The 20,122-nt window shown below is 37.4% G+C and overlaps 1 protein-coding gene across 2 annotated transcripts in view; it reads right to left on the bottom strand.

Annotated features, from left to right (window-relative positions):
* Positions 1-20,122, bottom strand: part of LOC123529319 (LHFPL tetraspan subfamily member 3 protein-like) — a 59,980-nt gene that overhangs the window by 15,420 nt on the left and 24,438 nt on the right. The window contains exon 3 of one of the 2 annotated variants that reach the window (XM_045309604.2): positions 12,721-12,742. The exons of the other annotated variant lie outside the window; for it this stretch is intronic. Coding sequence (XP_045165539.1) covers positions 12,735-12,742 — 8 coding nt within the window. The 3' untranslated portion in view covers positions 12,721-12,734. The remainder of the gene's footprint in view (positions 1-12,720; positions 12,743-20,122) is intronic. 2 annotated transcript variants of the gene reach the window in all.

Genomic DNA, 20,122 nt, shown 5'->3' with positions numbered 1-20,122 from the left:
CTCTGTAAAAAAACAAAGTTCTGATATTCCATATTTTCTGAACGAAAGTGATCAGAGGACAGCAACGCTCCACTTTCAACAGTATTGCCAAATGAATGAAAACAGAAGTCGAAAAAGGGGCTTAATTTTGTAAAAATGCAAAACAGAGTTATGGAACCTGTACGATGAATGTCAGTTCATCACAGCAGACCATTGGTGGGTACTGTGACACCAGCTTACATACAAAAGCTTCATCAAAATTGCTAAATCGAAAAAGAAGTATAATTTTTAAAAAAGCAAAACAGAGTTATTGAACCTGAACAATGCATGTCAGTTTATCACAATGATCAAGTGTGTGAAGTTTCAATCCTTTCACATCAGTGGGAACTGAGATACCAGCTTACATACAAAAACTTAACCAAAAATTGCTAAGTAGAACAAGACAGCGCGCTCCACTATTCGGCAATTTGACAGTAAAATGAATATATGTCTCAATAAGAGACCTCTACTTCAAAAGGAAGATACACCAAGGGGCATAATTCTGTCAAGAACACAAATTAGAGTTATTGGGATTGTTACCACACATGCAGATGATGACGGTTAAGATATATTTTGAGTTTCAAGTCATTATCTTATATAGTACCAAAGTTATGTCCAGAAAACGAAGTTTGTTAAAAAAAGTTAAGTATGAAAGGGGCATAATTTGGTCAAAAATACAAATAAAGAGTTATGGGGATTGTTACCACACATGCAGATGATGATGATAAAGATACATTTTAAGTTTCAAGTCTTTATCTTATATTGCATTAAAGTTATATCCAGATAGTGAAGATTGACAAAAAACATTAAGTATGAAAGGGGCATTATTCTGTCAAAAATACAATAAGAGCTATGGGGATTGTAAACACACATGCAGATGATGATTATAAAAAAATATTTTTAATTTCAAGTCATTATCTTTTAAAGTACCAAATATATGTCTATAAACAAAATTTTCGAAAAAATTTAACATGAAAATAATTCCAAGTATAACAACTTTGCGACCTTGACTTTGGGTATAATGGGCCCAGCCCCTGCACATACTTTGTTGTATGCTGGACAATGTTTATGTGAACTTACAGTAAGATGTAAGCAATAGTAACAAAGATATGACAGGAAAGCAAAGGTTGCTGAAAAACTTTAACATTAAAAATAACCAAAGTATAACACCTTGGTGACCTTGACAGGGCACTCGTTCGGCCATTTTTGGGGCCAAATAAGGGCCCCATTCCCCACATAAAATAATATGTTTTTTTCCCTTTCTAAGGAGACAATTCCGCTAATGAAAGGTTGTTTGACACAACTAGATACAAACTCTCTTTCAAGTTATATTATAGTGCCTCTAAGGCAGGTTACTGCAGCAAAATAGTAACATTAGTTAGAAACTAGAAAATGCTTTTGTAAAAAAGCGCATGTCTCCCCAAATGCAAAGTCCTATAGGCAAGAAGTCAATAGGGGTCAGGAGCAAAAGTCAAAGAGACACTGATGGTTGGCTGCAATAGGGATCATCTACTTGGCATGTCCAGTCATCCCGCTAAATTTCAACACTCTTGGCCTAGTGGTTCTCAAGTCACTGTTCAGGCTCCTGTGACCTTGACCTTTGATCAAGTGACCTCAAAATAAATAGGGGTCATCTACTCTGCATGTCCAATCATCCTATTAAGTTTCAACATTGTAGGTCAAGTGGTTCTCAAGTTATTTCCAAAAAATGATTTTACATGAATAGGCCACTGTGACCTTGACCTTTAATTGACTGACTCCAAAATCAATAGGGGTCATCTACTCTGCATGTTCAATCATCCTATGAAGTTTCAACATTCTGGGTCAAGTGGTTCTCAAGTTATTGATCGGAACAGGTTATCAATGTTCAGGCCCCTGTGACCTTGACCTTTAACGGATTGACCCCAAAAAAAAACAGGGGTCATTTACTCTGTATGAACAATCATCCTATGAAGTTTCAACATTCTGGGTCAAGTGGTTCTCTAGTTACTGATCTGAAATAGTTTTCAATGTTCAGGCCCCTGTGACCTTGACCTTTAATGGAGTGACCCCAAAATCGATAGGGGTCATCTACTCTGCATGACCAATCATCCTATGAAGTTTCATCATTCTGGGTCAAGTGGTTTAAGTTACTGACCGGCAATGGTTTTCAATGTTCAGGCCCCTGTGGCCTTGACCTTTCACAGAGTGACCCCAAAATCGTTAGGGGTCATCTACTCTGCATGACCAATCATCCTATTAAGTTTCAACATTCTGGGTCAAGTGGTTCTCAAGTTACTGACCTGAAATGGTTTTCAATGTTCAGGCCCGTGACCTTGACCTTTAATGGAGTGACCCCAAAATCGATAGGGGTCATCTACTTTGCATGCACAATCATCCTATGAAGTTTCAACATTCTGGGTCAAGTGGTTCTCCAGTTATTGATCGGAAATGGTTTTCCATGTTCAGGCCCCTGTGACCTTGACCTTTGATGGAGTGACCCCAAAATCAATAGGGGTCATCTACTCTTCATGACCAATCATCCTATGAAGTTTCAACATTCTGGGTCAAGTGGTTCTCTAGTTATTGATCGGAAATGGTTTTCAATGTTCAGGCCCCTGTGACCTTGACCTTTGACCCCAAAATCAATAGGGGTCATCTACTCTTCATGACCAATCATCCTATGAAGTTTCAACATTCTGGGTCAAGTGGTTCTCTAGTTATTGATCGGAAATGGTTTTCAATGTTTAGGCCCCTGTGACCTTGACCTTTGACAGAGTGACCCCAAAAACAATAGGGGTCGTCTACTCTAGCAGCCCTACAACCCTTTAAAGCTTGAAGGTTCTAGGTCAAATGGTTCTCCAGTTATTGCTCGGAAATGGTTTTCCATGTTCAGGCCCCTGTGACCTTGACCTTTGATGGAGTGACCCCAAAATCATTAGGGGTCATCTACTCTTCATGACCAATCATCCTATGAAGTTTCAACATTCTGGGTCAAGTGGTTCTCTAGTTATTGATCGGAAATGGTTTTCAATGTTCAGGCCCCTGTGACCTTGACCTTTGACCCCAAAATCCATAGGGGTCATCTACTCTTCATGACCAATCATCCTATGAAGTTTCAACATTCTGGGTCAAGTGGTTCTCTAGTTATTGATCGGAAATGGTTTTCAATGTTTAGGCCCCTGTGACCTTGACCTTTGACAGAGTGACCCCAAAAACAATAGGGGTCGTCTACTCCAGCAGCCCTACAACCCTATAAAGTTTGAAGGTTCTAGGTCAAATGGTTCTCTAGTTATTGCTCGGAAATGAAGTCTGACGTATGGACGGACAGGGCAAAAACAATATGTCTCCTGGGGGAGACATAATTATTGAAAACAATATTAATAAGTGTGAAAAGTAGTAACATATATATGGCTAAAAACTTCCCCTTTTTGTCTTAAAATGACGAAAAATCCCCTTTCCTGGTGGGTATGGGTAGCTGTCCCCAAAAGTTGTTTAGTGCCCTGCTTGACCTTGGGTATAATGGGCTCAGCCCCTGCACATACTTTGTTTGTATGCTGGGCAATGTTTATGTGAAGTTACAGTAAGATATATACAATAGTAACAAAGATTTTACAGAAAAACAAAGGTTGCCAAAAAACTTTAACCAAGAAAGGTCATGCCGACGCCAACGCCTATGCCGGGGCAAGTAGAATAGTCCCCTATTCTCCGAATAGTGGAGGTAAAAAGGGGCATAATATTGTAAAAAACCAAAATAGAGTTATGGAACCTGTGCAATGAATGTCAGATCATCACAGTGGACATTTTTGTGTGAAGTTTCAATCCACTCCCATTAGTGGGAACTGAAATACCAGCTTAAAGGGTAAGGAAAGCCTGACAATAAGTTAATTTTATATGAAAGCCCTCATCACGCTTTTCATAACTTTATTTTCATATGTTTCTTGAACGTAAGGTGTAAAACATGATAATTTCTTTCATTATAGCTAGAAAAAAGTAGAGAAATTATTTTACAGAAATAAGTAAATACAGTTCAAATGTGTAACTAAAAATTTAATAAATCCACCATTTTTATTTTTTGTTGCCATGGAAACAAAATGGCCACAAATTTGACCAAATATTGAAATGCTCATAACTTTGTCATTTTTACTTGGAATTTGAAAATTCTTTCACTTCTTTAAATGATTTAAGAAATCCCAGCAGGCAAATTAACATAAAAACAATGTTGCTTTTCCTTTTAAATACAACAAGAGGGTCATGATGACCCTGAATCGCTGACCTGAGTAATATGAGCCACACATCTATAATGGCAAACTGATGCTAAAATATTAGAAAGTAGGTCAGTTAGTCATATTCATGGTCACTTAAAGTCAGTTCTAAGATCGGTGTGCAAAACTGTACATGTCATCCAAAGTTCAAGGCTGTATCATAAAAAAAACAAGAAAGTAGGTCAGTAGGTCAAGGTCACAGTCAAGTGACCCCTAATTGCTTGGAGTCATCAGGTAATTATAATTAAATAGTCAAGGAAATATGATCTGATAATTTTTTAAGTTTTAATATTCCTTTATATGTTATATAACAAGTGACCCCCAGGGCGGGGCCTCTTTTCACCCCAGGGGTATAATTTGAACAATCTTGTTAGAGATCCACTAGGAAATGCTACATACCAAATATCAAAGGCCTAGGCCTTGAACATTCAGACAAGAAGATTTGTTTTCCCTATATATTAAGTCTTTGTTAAATTTGGGACCCCCAGGGCAGGGCCTCTTTTCACCAAAGGGGGATTATTTGAACAATTTTGGTAGAGGACCACATGGCAATGCAACATACCAAATATCAAAAGCCTAGGCCTTGCAGTTTCAGGCAAGAAAATTTTTCTTATATAAGTCTATGTGAAACTAAAGACACCCCTGCGGCAGGGTCTCTTTTCACCCCAGAGGCAAAATTTGAACAGTTTTGGTAGAACCCATAAGGCAATGCTACAAACCAAATATCAAAGGCTTAGTCATGTGGTTTTAGACAAGAAGATTTTTAAAGTTCTTCCCTATATAAATCTATGTAAAAACTTTTGACCCCCGTGGCGGGGCCTTTTTTCACCCCAGGGGCACAATTTGAACAATCTTCATAAAGGACCATTAGATGATGTCACAAGCCAAATATCAAGGCTCTATGCCTTGCAGTTTGGACAAGAAGATTTTTTAAAATTTTCTGCATGAAATTCAATTCTTTGAACAATTTTGAAAGGGGGCCACCCAAGGATCATTCCCGTGAAATTTGGTGTAATTCTGCCCAGTGGTTTTCAAGAAGAATATTTTTTTTAGAAAATGTTGACAGATGCACGACTGACGACGGACATTGAGCGGTCACAAAAGCTCACCATGAGCCTTTGGCTCAGGTGAGCTAAAAAAGCCTTTGGCTCAGATGAGCTAAAAACTTAACCAAAAATTGCAAAGTCGAAAAATGGCATGATTCTGTAAAAAAGCAAAGTAGAGTTACAGAAATTTTTTAGTGTAAAAGTCAGTTCATAACAGTGAATAAGCATGTGAAGTTTCAATACATTCCCACAAGTTGTCACTGCTTACATAAACAAATCAGGACACCGATGCTGACTAATGGGCAAGTCCAATAGCTCTACCTATTCTTCGAATAATCAAGATAAAAATGTAAATCTAACAGTAAACAAGCAAATTTGATGAATTGGTATCCCCCATCTAATGGGTTTGTGGTAAGAAATGGCAACGGAATATATCCGGCAAAAAGTAAAGGATGTTACTAAAAGGAAATAATTTCATTACATTTTAACTTAAAAGAACAGATGTCCTTAAGAGCGCACAACCAAGTAAGAAATCTGGAACGTTGGTGGCAACGGGTGTGTGTGGTCGGGGTTGCAACTTACATGCGCTCTGCACATCGTCTCGGTGTGGTGAACATTTGTACCAAGTTTCTTTGAAATCCTTCTAGCAGTTTATATGAGTTACACAGAGTGGACACAAAACAAGCTGATATGACTTTTGACCCCTAAGTGTTACCTTGACCTTGAAGCGAGACATCCAAAACATGCGCTCTTCATGTCGTCTCTGTGTGGTGAACATTTGTGTCAAGTTTCTTTGAAATCCTTCCAAGGGTTCAAGAGTTACAGAGCAGACACGAAATTGCTAACGGACGGACGGACAGACACCGGGGGTATAACATAATACGTCCCTTTGAGCGTATAATAATAAATCTTCATGGAAAAAAATGAAAGAAGTTTAATAAAATTCTACCAAATGGTTAGTTTGTGATATACAAATATGTGGATTTTTAAACAATTAAAGGGCAATAACTCTGAAGTGACAATAGAAATCCTGATGAAATTGTGTGTGCACCACATCATTATGGTGATCTAAATTCAATTTTAAGTTTCATAGTTCTAGGTCAAATATGTCACAAGTTGTGAAGCAGAAATAGCCATATTTAAAGTACCTTAAATAGTTAACACTAAAAACTACTAAGGGCCATAACCGTGGTGTTACTTGGGCAATCTGACTGAAATTTGATGTGCGGCATTTCCCTATTGTGGAGAATATGTTTATTTAAATATTCCAAACCACTTCCGAGATATGGCTCCGGACGGACGGATGAAAAGACAGACGGAAGGATGGACGGACAATGCCAAAACTATATCCCTCTGCCTATGGCGAGGAATAATAATATTTAGAAGGTAACAGCAACATGCATTGCATATCATAATATAATAACATTCAAAAGTTAATATCAACATGCATATTTGAGTTAATCATAATGTTATAATAACTGTTAAACAATACACAATGTTATAATTATTGTTAGACAATACACAATGTACAGTACATATAACATATAATGTGTACTCAAAAGCAGAAGAGAAGATAAAAGTTACGGTGTTCTGTTATTGCCACCACCTGCCTTGTTATATTGGCTATGTACAAAGTGCAAGATCATGATGGAGAAATGCTTCCAAACCAAAATGGCAAAGTGTTAGATCAGGATGGCAAAGTGTGAAATTATTTTGCAGTTTCTCAATCATGATATCCCACTTTATCATCATGGTCTTGCCCTGCAAGTTGCTATTGTGATCTTGCTCTTCCTGTACCTCTTGCATATTTCATGATTTTGCTACTATGATCTTGCGCTTTACTATCATTTTATTGAACTACCACGTGACCAGATTTTCCATGAGAGAACGGAAGTGTGAAGGTCAAGGACATTACGGAAAGTTGCTTGGAAAGGGTCGTTCTTCGGAAAATATTACTGTCTAAAAATCAAAAATTTAAGTGTAGGGATTCGATTTCAAAGTAAAAGATATTTGGAAATTAGTGGGAAATAGTTCTTATAAAAGTTCGTGAACAGTACAAAGTTGTGTGTATTATTTCAAGTTGAGATTACGCTGGATTTGTATTTGGACTGAAAAATTTCTCGAACTCTGATAGCCGAAATGGCCGAGACAAATCAGTTGTCTTTGCAAATGAAAACATTAAAACGAGCACAAGAACTGTCTCGTGTTAAAGCTGGGAAAGCCAGCGAAACACCGGGAAATCCGGAAAACGGCGAAATGCCTACCACGGACTGCGAAATGCAGCAAAATAATGAATTGGACAACGTGGGAAATCCCGGCTCGCCAGAACGAGGCTCAGAGCATGAGGTTGGGCCGTCACGGTATTTAGACATGACCGGAAGTGGCGATTCGTGGGGAAAGATCTCCAATATGGAGGAAAGTTTCCGGAAAAGGGAAGAGGCACAGACGGAAATACTGGCAAACATTGTATTAAATGTCGCGAAAATGCAGCAGACACTTGACAAGGAGAAAAATCAATCTCCTGATGCTAGCGAATTAATAAATGCTAATGAGGAAGACGAGTTGGACGGCTTATTAAACGGAGGGACACACAATGTTTCCGAGGATATGAGTTCCGATTTTTTGTCGGATCTGGTGAATGACTATGAAAAGAAAATGATTTTTGGTCCATGCGTAAATGAAACTCTTGGGAAATTAGTATCAAATGCAGTAGATAACGGTATGTCGGAGGAGGACGATAAAAAACTATGTGAAAAATACTTAGTACCAGAAAACTGCCAAGTGTTGAGAGTTCCAAAAGTTAACTGGGAGCTTTGGAATGCTTTCAAATTAAAGCGTGCTGTGGATTTGGCACTTCAGACCTCTCAGAAATATCTGAGTTTGGCAATGGTGCCCATAATTAAGTCCATCGAAGTTTTGATGGAAAAAGGGGACGTCCAACAGGTGAAAGATCTAACTAAAGACACCTTCAGATTGTTGTCACAAGGGCTTAACGTTACAAATAGAAAACGGCGAGCCCTTATTAGGCCAGCCATCCCAGCAAAGTATCAGAAGGTGTGTGAAGGGGAAGGGCCAACGTCTGAATTTCTGTTTGGGGAAGATCTAGATCAAAAGGTTGAAAATTGCGAAAAAGAGGAGCAGAGATCCCAAAAGCTAGGGGGGCATCAAGGCAATCACAAATCAACCTCTTTTTTAGGGCAACGCAACCAGAAAGGGAACAGATACCACCCGTATCCCCACAAACAGATGTATCATCAAGGAAAACAATATCCGACTTTGGGTCGAAACAGCAATCGGGGGAAATCCCCAGCTCAAAGAGGACAATATTACAGGAAGAAATAACTGTAAGTAAAACATTAACCGTACAAAATACCCCAGATAATTTTTATGGTGGTAAAATTTCTCAATTCGTGGAAAACTGGTATAATGCAAAGGCAATATGTGAAGTGCAAGATCATGATGGTAAAACAAGTTAAATGTCACTACTTTGAATTTCATCATCGTTATCTGGTATTTTGCTATCATGCCAAGGCATGAAATACAGAAAGTGCTGAATAAAGATTGCAAAGTACAAAAGAAGCTGCGTTCAATAAACGCTTGATGCCCCCGCTGGCATCCTTGTCGATACAAAGCAACCTAAGTCCAAAACAAGGTCAAGTTCAAGGTCAAACTGAGGTCAGGTGATGTCTGAAGATGAGGAATGGTCACAGGTTACATCTGCATTAGTATCAAGTCATTCTAGTAAGGGATATTGATGCTAGACGAAACGGTCCCATTTGGTTAACCAAGAGATGGCCCATATAAAGCAACCTAAGTCCAAAATGCAGTCAAAGTCAAGGTCAAACTGAGGTCAGGTGATGTCTGAAGATGAGGAATGGTCACAGGTTACATCTGCATTAGTATCAAGTCATTCTAGTTAGGGGTATTAATGCTAGACGGAATGGTCCCATTTGGTTAACCTCGTACCTGGGGCATAAAAATGCAATTTAGTGCCTCGCCATTGTGTTCTCGCACTTCAGCAAGCAATGCATGAAGTACAAGATGACAGTTGTCAAGTGCAATACCACGATGGCGAAGTGCGAAAACGTGAAATAATTTTATGCTTTGCCATCATGATCTTGGACTTTGCCATCATGGTCTTTGTGCCTTGCCATTATGATCTCTGCACCTTGCCATCATGGTCATTGCACCTTGCCATCATGACCTCATGCTTTAGTATCTTGGCCTCGCACTTCATGCACGGTCAATATAAGAACAAGAGGGTCATGATGACCCTGGATCGCTCACCTATGAAATATGAGCTACATGTTTCAAATGTCAAACTGATGATTTTTAGAAATTTTTTGGAAGATTTTCTGATGTACAATCAAGTAACCCCTGGGGCGGGGCCAATTTTACCCTGGGGGTCATGATTTCAACAAAGTTTGTAGAAGTCTACTAGGCAATGTTACATATCAAATATCTAAGTTCTAGGCCTTCTGGTTTATTTTAAGCAAATTTATGAAGTTTTCCCTATGAACAATCAAGTAACCCCTGGGGCTGGGTCAATTTGACCGTGGGGGGGTCAAGATTTGAACAAATTTTGTAGAGGTCCACTAGGCAATGCTACATGTCAAATATCTAAGCTCTAGGCCTTCTGGTTTATTTTTAGAAAATTTTGAAGATTTTTCTATGTACAATCAAGTAACCCCATGGGGCGGGGTCAATTTGACCCCGGGGGTCATGATTTGAACAAATTTTGTAGAAGTCTACTAGGAAATGCTACATGTCAAATATCTAAGCTCTAGGCCTTCTGGTTTATTTTTAGAAAATTTTGAAGATTTTTCTATGTACAATCAAGTAACCCTATGGGGCAGGGTCAATTTCACCCCAGGGGTCATGATTTGAACAAATTTTGTAGAAGTCTTCTAGGCAATGCTACATGTCAAATATCTAAGCTCTAGGCCTTTTGGTTTATTTTTAGAAAATTTCTGAAGATTTTCCTATGTAAAATCAAGTGACACCTGGGGCGGGGTCAATTTTAACCCCTGGGGTCATGATTTGAACAAATTTTGTAGAGCTCTAGGCCTTCTGGTTTATTTTTAGAAAATTTTGAAGTTTTTTCTTTGTACAATCAAGTAACCCCATGGGCGGGGTCATGATTTGAATTAAATTTGTAGAGGTCCACTAGGCAATGCTACATGTCAAATATCTAAGCTCTAGGCCTTCTGTTTTATTTTTAGAAATTTTTTTTGAAGATTTTCCTATGTAAAATCAAGTGACTCCTGGGGCGGGGCCAATTTTACCCCGGGGGGTCATGATTTGAACAAAGTTTGTAGAAGTCTACTAGGCAATGTTACATATCAAATATCTAAGATCTAGGCCTTCTGGTTTATTTTAAGCAAATTTATGAAGATTTCCCTATGTACAATCAAGTAACCCCTGGGGCTGAGTCAATTTGACCCTGGGGAGTCAAGATTTGAATAAATTTTGTAGAGGTCTACTAGGCAATGCTACATGTCAAATATCTAAGCTCTAGGCCTTCTGGTTTATTTTTAGAAATTTTTTGAAGATTTTTCTATGTACAATCAAGTAACCCTATGGGGCGGGGTCAATTTGATCCCGAGGGTCATGATTTTAACATATTTTGTAGAAGTCTACTAGGCAATGCTACATGTCAAATATCTAAGATCTAGGCCTTCTGGTTTATTTTTAGAAAAATTTTGAAGATTTTCCTATGTAAAATCAAGTGACCCTGGGGCAGGGTCAATTTTGACCCCGGGGGTCATGATTTGAAAATTTTTTGTAGAGGTCCACTAGGCAATGCTACATGTCAAATATCTAAGCTGTAGGCCTTCTGGTTTATTTTTAGAAAATTTTCCTATGTAAAATCAAATGACCCCTGGGGCAGGGTCAATTTTGACCCCAGGGATCATGATTGAACAAATTTTGTAGAGGTCAACTAGGCAATGCTACATGTCAAATATCTAAGCTCTAGGCCTTCTGGTTTATTTTTTTAAAAAAATTGAAGATTTTCCTATAGAAATCTATGTAAAATCAAATGACCCCTGGGGCGGGGTCAATTTTGACCCTGGGGTCATGATTTGAGTAACTTTAGCAGAGGTCCACTAGGCAATGCTACATGTCAAATATCTAAGCTGTAGGCTTCTGGTTTTTGAGAAGAAGATTTTTTAAGATTTTCCTATGTAAAATCAAGTGACCCCTGGGGCGGGGTCAATTTTGACCCTGGGGTCATGATTTGAACAAATTGGTAGAGGTCCACTAGGCAATGCTTCAAACCAAATATCTAAGCTCTAGGGCTTCTGGTTTTTGAGAAGAAGATTTTTTAAGTTTTTCCTTTCGGTTGCCATGGCAACCAGAGTTCTGCATGGAATTCAATTCTTTGAATAATTTTTGTAGAGCTTCACCCAAGGAACATTCCTGTGAAGTTTGGATGAAATTGGCCTAGCGGTTTATGAGGAGATGTCATTTAAAGTAAAAGTTTACGGATGACGGACGACAGACAGTGAGTGATCCTAATAATGACTATAATTTTGACCATTAAAATGTTAATATTTTTGTGGTTTATGTCATGATTAAAACCTACTGATGGTCAATCTAAAGATAAAACATTTTTTTCAGATTAAACGAGGCCACCATGCTAAATCAGGCTATATTTGCAATTTATGCCCTCAGTGTTAGACAAAGTACTGGAGATGTCATTCTGAAGGAATGTCTTTTCCCCGCATAATTTAAATAAAATTGTCTGAAGTTAAATGGACAGGTTAATGACAAACTAATGAGTATTACTGAACCAGATGTGGATGTATAGAGTAGGGGCAAGGAGGATAAGAAACAACATCCAGAAACATATTAGAGGCACGTAATTTTGATAAAATACATTAAAAACAATGGGAATTTTAATTTCTGCTCACATGATCTTGACCGTTGAACCTTTTCATAACAATGAGGGATCTTCCTCTAGTGGTTCTAAATCATTAGGTAAAGTTTGAAAGCCTTGGGTATAATACTTCCTGACTAGTCAAGAAACCCCCCAAAAAATATCAGCTCCAAAATAAGGCCCCAATGACCTTGACCTTTAAACCACTGACTAAAATCAATGAGTTTTTCTTAAGTAATACATAGTTATTCTAAAAAGTTTAAAGCCATTCTGACTTACAGTCTAGAAACAAAAAAAAGGCATATAAAATGAATGGTTTAATATTAATAATTATTCTATTCTGTTAAGAGGCTATTTCTTGAAAAACATTTCTCATCTTTAGCAAAGCTTTAAGATTCAAAACAGAAACTAGAAATTGATTTAATCAAGATTTATACCTACAGAAATGTATAAATAGTGACAATGCTAGTGAGAAATGTTTTTTTTCTCTGAACAATGTTAATCTAAAACTATCATTTTACATTCCTCTTACCATAAGCACTTACTTTATTGGTCTGAAAACAAAAGACAACCAGTGTTAAAACAATCAACATTGTAACTAATATTAATCAATACAAACATCTGCTCACTTGCAAAGTGAATACAGCTAAAGTGCCATGAAAATTCCTACTACATGCTTGTTTATTTTCAACAGTTTTAGTGAAAACTTATTACATGTACATGTATGTTAACACCTTATTACCCACAATGCATTTAGCAAATGTTGTTTATTCATACTATCATTGAAAACTAGTGGGCCAAGATGGCCCCAATCTGACTAAAGTACATCTCCAATTAAGGCTACGCTTTTGATCTGAAGATATGCTATTGATAGACTCATTCTGACGACCCTTCCACTAGCCAATCAGAGCCTTGCTTTCAACATTTTGAAATTGAAAGTAGAAGTTTAAAAAATCTATATTTAGTCTGGGTTTTTCATGTTTATAATAATGATTCTTATGATGACCACACCATGAATGCGCCCTTGTATTTTGAGAGGTATCATATGTCATGGTACGGACTTGGTCACGTAAGGGAAGAATATGTGTCAGGCAGCCGTTTAGCTCAGCACTCACCCTGTAAGCGAGGGTCCCGGGTTCGAGCCACCAGGACTGATTGCACATTTTTCTCACTCTGTGACATTCGATGCTACTTTGATGGTTCAGCCAAATGCTTGTTGAAACAAGTCGTCTGATTTGTTCAAATAAAAATAGATTTGCAAAAATAACAAGAGCTGTCCGTAAGACAGCCAAGCTCGACTATTCGAAATATTGTCACAGAAGCAGGAAATTATTACCCAAAATGTTAAATATCAAAAGAGTTTTAAGTTCGAAAGGGGACATAATTTGACCAAAATACATATCAGAGTTATGGGACTTGATGCTATCAACTAGTTTTATAACCCCGAAGAAACATGTTAGGTTTCAATTCAATATCTGCATTAGTTTTGGAGATAGTAACTTGCATGTAAACTTTAACCAGAATTTTCTAAGTCCAAAGGGGGCATAATTTGTTCAAAAATAATACATGTTAAGAGTTATGGAACTTGACCTAGTGAGGCTGGTAATTGACCTAGAAAAGGAATAAATAAGATTCAAAGCTATATGCCTTTTGGTAATAGCTGTATGTACTTGCACGCAAAACTTCAACCAGAATTTTCTAAGTCCAAAAGGGGGCATAATTTGCCCAAAATACATGTCAGAGTTATGGGACTTGACCCAGTGAGGTAGGTAATTGATCTAGAAAAAGAAAAAATAAGTTTCAAATCTATATGCCTTTTAGTAATAGCTGTATGTACTTGCACGCAAAACTTTAACCAGAATTTTCTAAGTCCAAAAGGGGGCATAATTTGGCCAAAATGAAGGTCAGAGTTATGGAACTTGGTGCTATCAACTAGTTTTATAACCCCGAAGACACATGTGAAGTTTCAATTCAATATCTGCATTAGTTTTGGAGATAGTCACTTGCATGTAAAACTTTAACCAAAATTTTCTAAGACCAAAAGGGGGCATAATTTGCTCAAAATACATGTTAGAGTTATGGAACTTGACCCAGTGAGGTTGGTAATTGATCTAGAAAAAGAATAAATAAGTTTCAAAGCTATATGCCTTTAAATGATAGCTGTATGTACTTGCATGCCAAAATTTAACCAAGGTGTGATGCCGACGCCGACGCCGACGCCAGGGTGAGTAGAATAGCTAGACTATTCTTCGAATAGTCGAGCTAAAAATAGCAATATCGGAAATCCAAATATACAGAAAGATGAATGTGAATAGGTCATCCTTAAATCAGATCTTCGTTTAGAAGATCAAGTACTTTAGTCAGATTGAGAGTTAATAATTCTGGTAAAGAATCATCAAAGAAACATTTCTGCAAAAGTACTATGAAAACTGCTAAGCACATGCATATTCTGAAGCATCCTTGTTTTTTGACAAATCAATGTGTTTTTATTGGTTTAAGAGGTAACCAAAGGAAAATTTGTGCGAAAATATTTTAAAATTGGAAGTGAGACAAGAGATGTTGTTTGAAAATCTTGGTAAATGGTCACCCATGATACATTTGTTTAAAGTTATTTCTATATAATTTAATGTTTCACCTATTATATATAATGAAGAACGATGACAACCTCTGGTGGCCATGTTTTCCACCAGTCTAGATTGATTTGAAAAATCTTGGTACATGGTCACCCAAGGTCTTATTATATACGATGTAACTCATTGCAGACTTGGAGCGGTCTTCTGCGCATGCCCCAAAGTGATTATCAATTGTAGCGTACAGCAAAAATATGCATATTTTTGCATGTCCGCATGCATTTAGTGTACAATATGCATAAAATACTGACTAAAGGTTAGGGTTAGTATCACCATGGTTACAAAATATATACAATTATGATATTTTCGTTCAAATTTAGTTAATCTGGTATGTACCGGAGTCTGTAAATTATACCGGCGCTCCAAGTCTGCACTGAGTCACAGTCTTATTATATACATATTTACCAAGGGGATCACTCAGGGAACATATGTTTGAATTATTTCAATTTCTGAGGAGAAGATTTTAAAATTTCCACCATATACAAATGTACATAAGGAAAAGTACTCTCTTGAAGCAATGTTTTTGAACAATAATAATAATGTGAACAATCTTGGAAGAGAGTCACCCAAAGAATATTTGTGTGAAATCATTTCAAAATGGGGCAGCAGTTTCTTACAGAAAGGTTTTAAAAGTTTCCATATATATATATAGGAAAAGTGACCATGATTTTTAAAATTTCAACTGTATACATACAGAAAAAAAGAGACCACTCATTCTGGGCACCATGTTTTTTGATGGACTGGAATAATATGAACAATCCTGGTAGTTGGTCATCCAAGTAATATTAATTTTGTGAAAAAGTATTTATATACAATTTATAGCGAAAAGTGACCATACCCCCTGGCAGCCATGTTTTTTGATGAATCAGAATAAATTGGCCTATCTTGGTAGAGGGTCAACCAAGGAATATCTGTGTATCATTTTGAAATCAGGCTAGCAATTTCTGACAAGAAGGTTTTTGAAATTTCCGCTATAATAATTATTCTTAAAGGGAAAAGTGACCATGCCCCCTACCAGCCAAGTTTTTTAAACAATCAAACTTATTTGGCCAATCTTGGTAAAATGACACCTAAGGCACATAATGACATTTGTGTGAAATTATTTCAATAATGGTCAGCAGTCTCTGACAAGAGGATTTTGAAAATTTTCACTATATATTGTAACACTCTTGATGTCCACGGTCACCTAAGGAACATTTATGTAAAATTATTTCAAAACTGCACCTAGATACTCAACTTCACATGTCGAACAACAGTCCTTTAATGTTTCATGACAGGTGAAATATTTTTTTAGATACCAATCAGCTCATATGAAAAACCCATTCTACTCGATCCTCGGAGGATGGCCAAAATGAGTACCAAGGCTCTGACACGATGTTTCTTCGAGCCAGCATTTTTCCCTGAAACGAATTTCGCTATCTGACTCCAAGGATTTATGCGAAGTCACTCGAAGGAAATCCATGGAGTGACTCGAGATGAAATCCAATTAGCAGAATACACACCTGTATTGGTTTCTTTTGTTCCAGAGTCACTTGACAGAATTCCTTCGAGTGACTTCAAGACAAATTAGAAAATGCTTTTGTAAAAAAGCGCATGTCTCCCCCAATGCAAAGTCCTATAGGCAAGAAGTCAATATGGGTCAGGAGCAAAAGTCAAAGAGACACTGATGGTTGGCTGCAATAGGGATCATCTACTTGGCATGTCCAGTCATCCCGCTAAATTTCAACACTCTTGGCCTAGTGGTTCTCAAGTCACTGTTCAGGCTCCTGTGACCTTGACCTTTGATCAAGTGACCTCAAAATAAATAGGGGTCATCTACTCTGCATGTCCAATCATCCTATTAAGTTTCAATTTGTAGGTCAAGTGGTTCTCAAGTTATTTCCAAAAAATGATTTTACATGAACAGGCCACTGTGACCTTGAACTTTAATAGACTGACCCCAAAATCAATAGGGGTCATCTACTCTGCATGTTCAGTCATCCTATGAAGTTTCAACATTCTGGGTCAAGTGGTTCTCAAGTTACTGACCGGAAATGGTTTTCAATGTTCAGGCCCCTGTGACCTTGACCTTTCACAGAGTGACCCAAAAATCGTTAGGGGTCATCTACTCTGCATGACCAATCATCCTATTAAGTTTCAACATTCTGGGTCAAGTGGTTCTCAAGTTACTGACCGGAAATGGTTTTCAATGTTCAGGCCCCTGTGACCTTGACCTTTAATGGAGTGACCCCAAAATCGATAGGGGTCATCTACTTTGCATGCACAATCATCCTATGAAGTTTCAACATTCTGGGTCAAGTGGTTCTCTAGTTATTGCTCGGAAATGGTTTTCAATGTTCAGGCCCCTGTGACCTTGACCTTTGACGGAGTGACCCTAAAATCAATAGGGGTCATTTACTCTTCATGACCAATCATCCTATGAAGTTTCAACATTCTGGGTCAAGTGGTTCTCTAGTTATTGATCGGAAATGGTTTTCAATGTTCAGGCCCCTGTGACCTTGACCTTTGACGGAGTGATCCCAAAATCAATAGGGGTCATCTACTCTTCATGAACAATCATCCTATTAAGTTTCAACATTCTGGGTCAAGTGGTTCTCTAGTTATTGATCTGAAACGGTTTTCAATGTTCAGGCCCCTGTGACCTTGACCTTTGATGGAGTGACCCCAAAATCAATAGGGGTCATCTACTCTTCATGGCCAATCATTCTATGAAGTTTCAACATTCTGGGTCAAGTGGTTCTCTAATTATTGATTGGAAATGGTTTTCAATGTTCAGGCCCCTGTGACCTTGACCTTTGACGGAGTGACCCCAAAAACAATAGGGGTCGTCTACTCCAGCAGCCCTACAACCCTATGAAGTTTGAAGGTTCTAGGTCAAATGGTTCTCCAGTTATTGCTCGGAAATGAAATGTGACGTACGGACAGAAGGACAGGGCAAAAACAATATGTCTCCTGGGGGAAACATAATAAATAATTAGTGCGAGAGGTCGTGGGTTCGATCCTCGGCCGCGTCATACAAAAGACATAAAAAATGGTACTAGTAGCTTCCTCATTTGGCGCTCAGCATTAAGAGGGTAGTGGAATGGTCAGCCCGGTGTCAGTATAATGTGACTGGGTGGGGTATCATGTCACGTGTCTACGGCGTGATATTCCAGTGAGGCAGCACTGTGCTCACTGCTACAAGTAGACACCATTGTTTATATGACTGAAAAATTGTTGAAAAAGACGTTAAACCCGAACACACACACACACAAATAAATAATTACCTATACAAATTTAATTGGGTCTTTGAGTAACTTCGAGGACAGATTTCACATTACTCGGAGCAGGATAATTATATTTTATGTAGTGATTCTCAAAAAACGCAGTATTTGTGGATAATAATAATAGTATCTAATTTAATTTTACATTAAAATAAACCAGATTTTTCTGTTCACTTATAATATTTTATGACTTTATGAGTAACTTCTTTCTCCTTTTTATAATTTCTTCCAAATAAATAAAAGAAAGACCATTTTCATAATGCAAAATAAAATTCTCCTATGATTTTAATTATAAACATCACTATTCTTTAACGGCCATTATTTTAAAGTTTATCTAGTTTTATATAGTTCTTAATTAAGTACATTTTACATAAATTTATTTCTGAATTTAATTTGCACTGTTAGAAATCATCTCAATATCAAAATTTAACACATTACTTTTCTTTAACACTATCAAAGTCTGTTTAATTTTATATGATCAATAATTTAGTCCATTTTACATAAACTTACTTCTAAATCTAATTCGCATGGTCAGAAACTATTTCAATATCAAAATTCACAAATTATATGAAAATTCTATCCAGGTAAGGGAATACAGACTCATAGTTTCATGAAGTCATCTCGTGGCAAGCAAAATGACCGGTTTATTGTTTATTACTTGGAGTCGCACAGAGTGGCCATAAAATACCAGTACATATCATAGTGTTAACTGTATAATTTCGACTCGGGAGCTCCATCAAGTAATTTCTTGGAGTAACATGACGAAATTCTGCTAATGTAACAAGTGAATGAAGTATTGCCATGCAATACAGTCCCCTACTGGAAGGCACCTAATTTTCTCTACTGCAGTATAACATAATGAACTGATATCTGTCACTAATGTATAAACAATATTGTACACATATACAATATGTTATAACAAAACACTTGGATTAAAATTTTGTATATATAAAAACCTATAGTTTTTTTATATAGCATTTTTTTGGCCAATTATCAAAAAAGGTATCATGTAAGTTATTTATAGTAAAAAAAAAAAAAATTCTATATAAGTCCACAAAAAACTCTTAGCTCAAATAGCTCAAAATACACCTAAATATTGGATGTATCATGCATGTTGTACCACAGAAAACTGGTCTCAATTTTTCCCTACTGCCTGTAAACAATAAGTTACAATATAAGCTATTTATAGTAACAACAAAGGGACATAATTCTAAAAACAAGAGTGCCTCATGGTGGTGAACGTCTGTGCCAAGTTACATCAAAATCACTTCATGAATAAAGGAGAAATACTCTGGACAAAGTCATTCTTGAATTTGACATTTGACCTCTAAGTGTGACCTTGACCTTAGACCTAGGGACCTGGTTCTTGCGCACAACAATCCACCTCATGGTAGTAAACATTTATGCCAAGTTACATCAAAATCCCTCCCTGCATGAAGAAGAAGTGTTCCTGACAAAGTCATTCTTGTATCTGACCTTTGGCCTCTATGTGTGACCTTGACCTTCGACCTTGGGACCAGGTTCTTCTGCATGACACTCTGTCTCATAGTGGTGAACATTTGTGCCAAGTAATGTTCAAATCCTGTTTTGCATGACAAAGTTTTACACCGGACAGGAAAAATGTCCCATTGACCTTTGATCTCCAAGTGTGACCTTGACCTTTAAGCTAGGGTTCTGGGTGTTGTGCATGATAAGTCGTCTCATCATAGGGAATATTTATGCTAAGTAATATTAAAATCCCTTAATGGATGACAGAGTTCTGGACCGGACAGGAAAACAAGAGGGCCATGATGGCCCTATATCGCTCACCTGTTATCATTGCACTTGAGGACAAGAAGGTCCTCAGAAAAAATATCTAAGTCCAAAGGACAGGAACAACAAAGGGAAGAAATTAAACCAAAGAAAAAAAAATTCTTACAAGGTACAGATATGTCAAAATACACCTAAAAAATTGGAGGTACCATGCATGTTGTACCACAGAAAAGTGGTCTCGGTTTTTCGCTACGGCCAATAATAAAAAAGTTACTAAAAATAAGCTATT

This window comes from Mercenaria mercenaria, chromosome 13, assembly GCF_021730395.1.
Source record: "Mercenaria mercenaria strain notata chromosome 13, MADL_Memer_1, whole genome shotgun sequence".
In the NCBI taxonomy this organism is placed as follows: domain Eukaryota; kingdom Metazoa; phylum Mollusca; class Bivalvia; order Venerida; family Veneridae; genus Mercenaria; species Mercenaria mercenaria.
The sequence above is the reverse complement of the archived record's forward strand: the minus strand, read 5'-3'. Positions and strand labels throughout refer to the sequence as shown.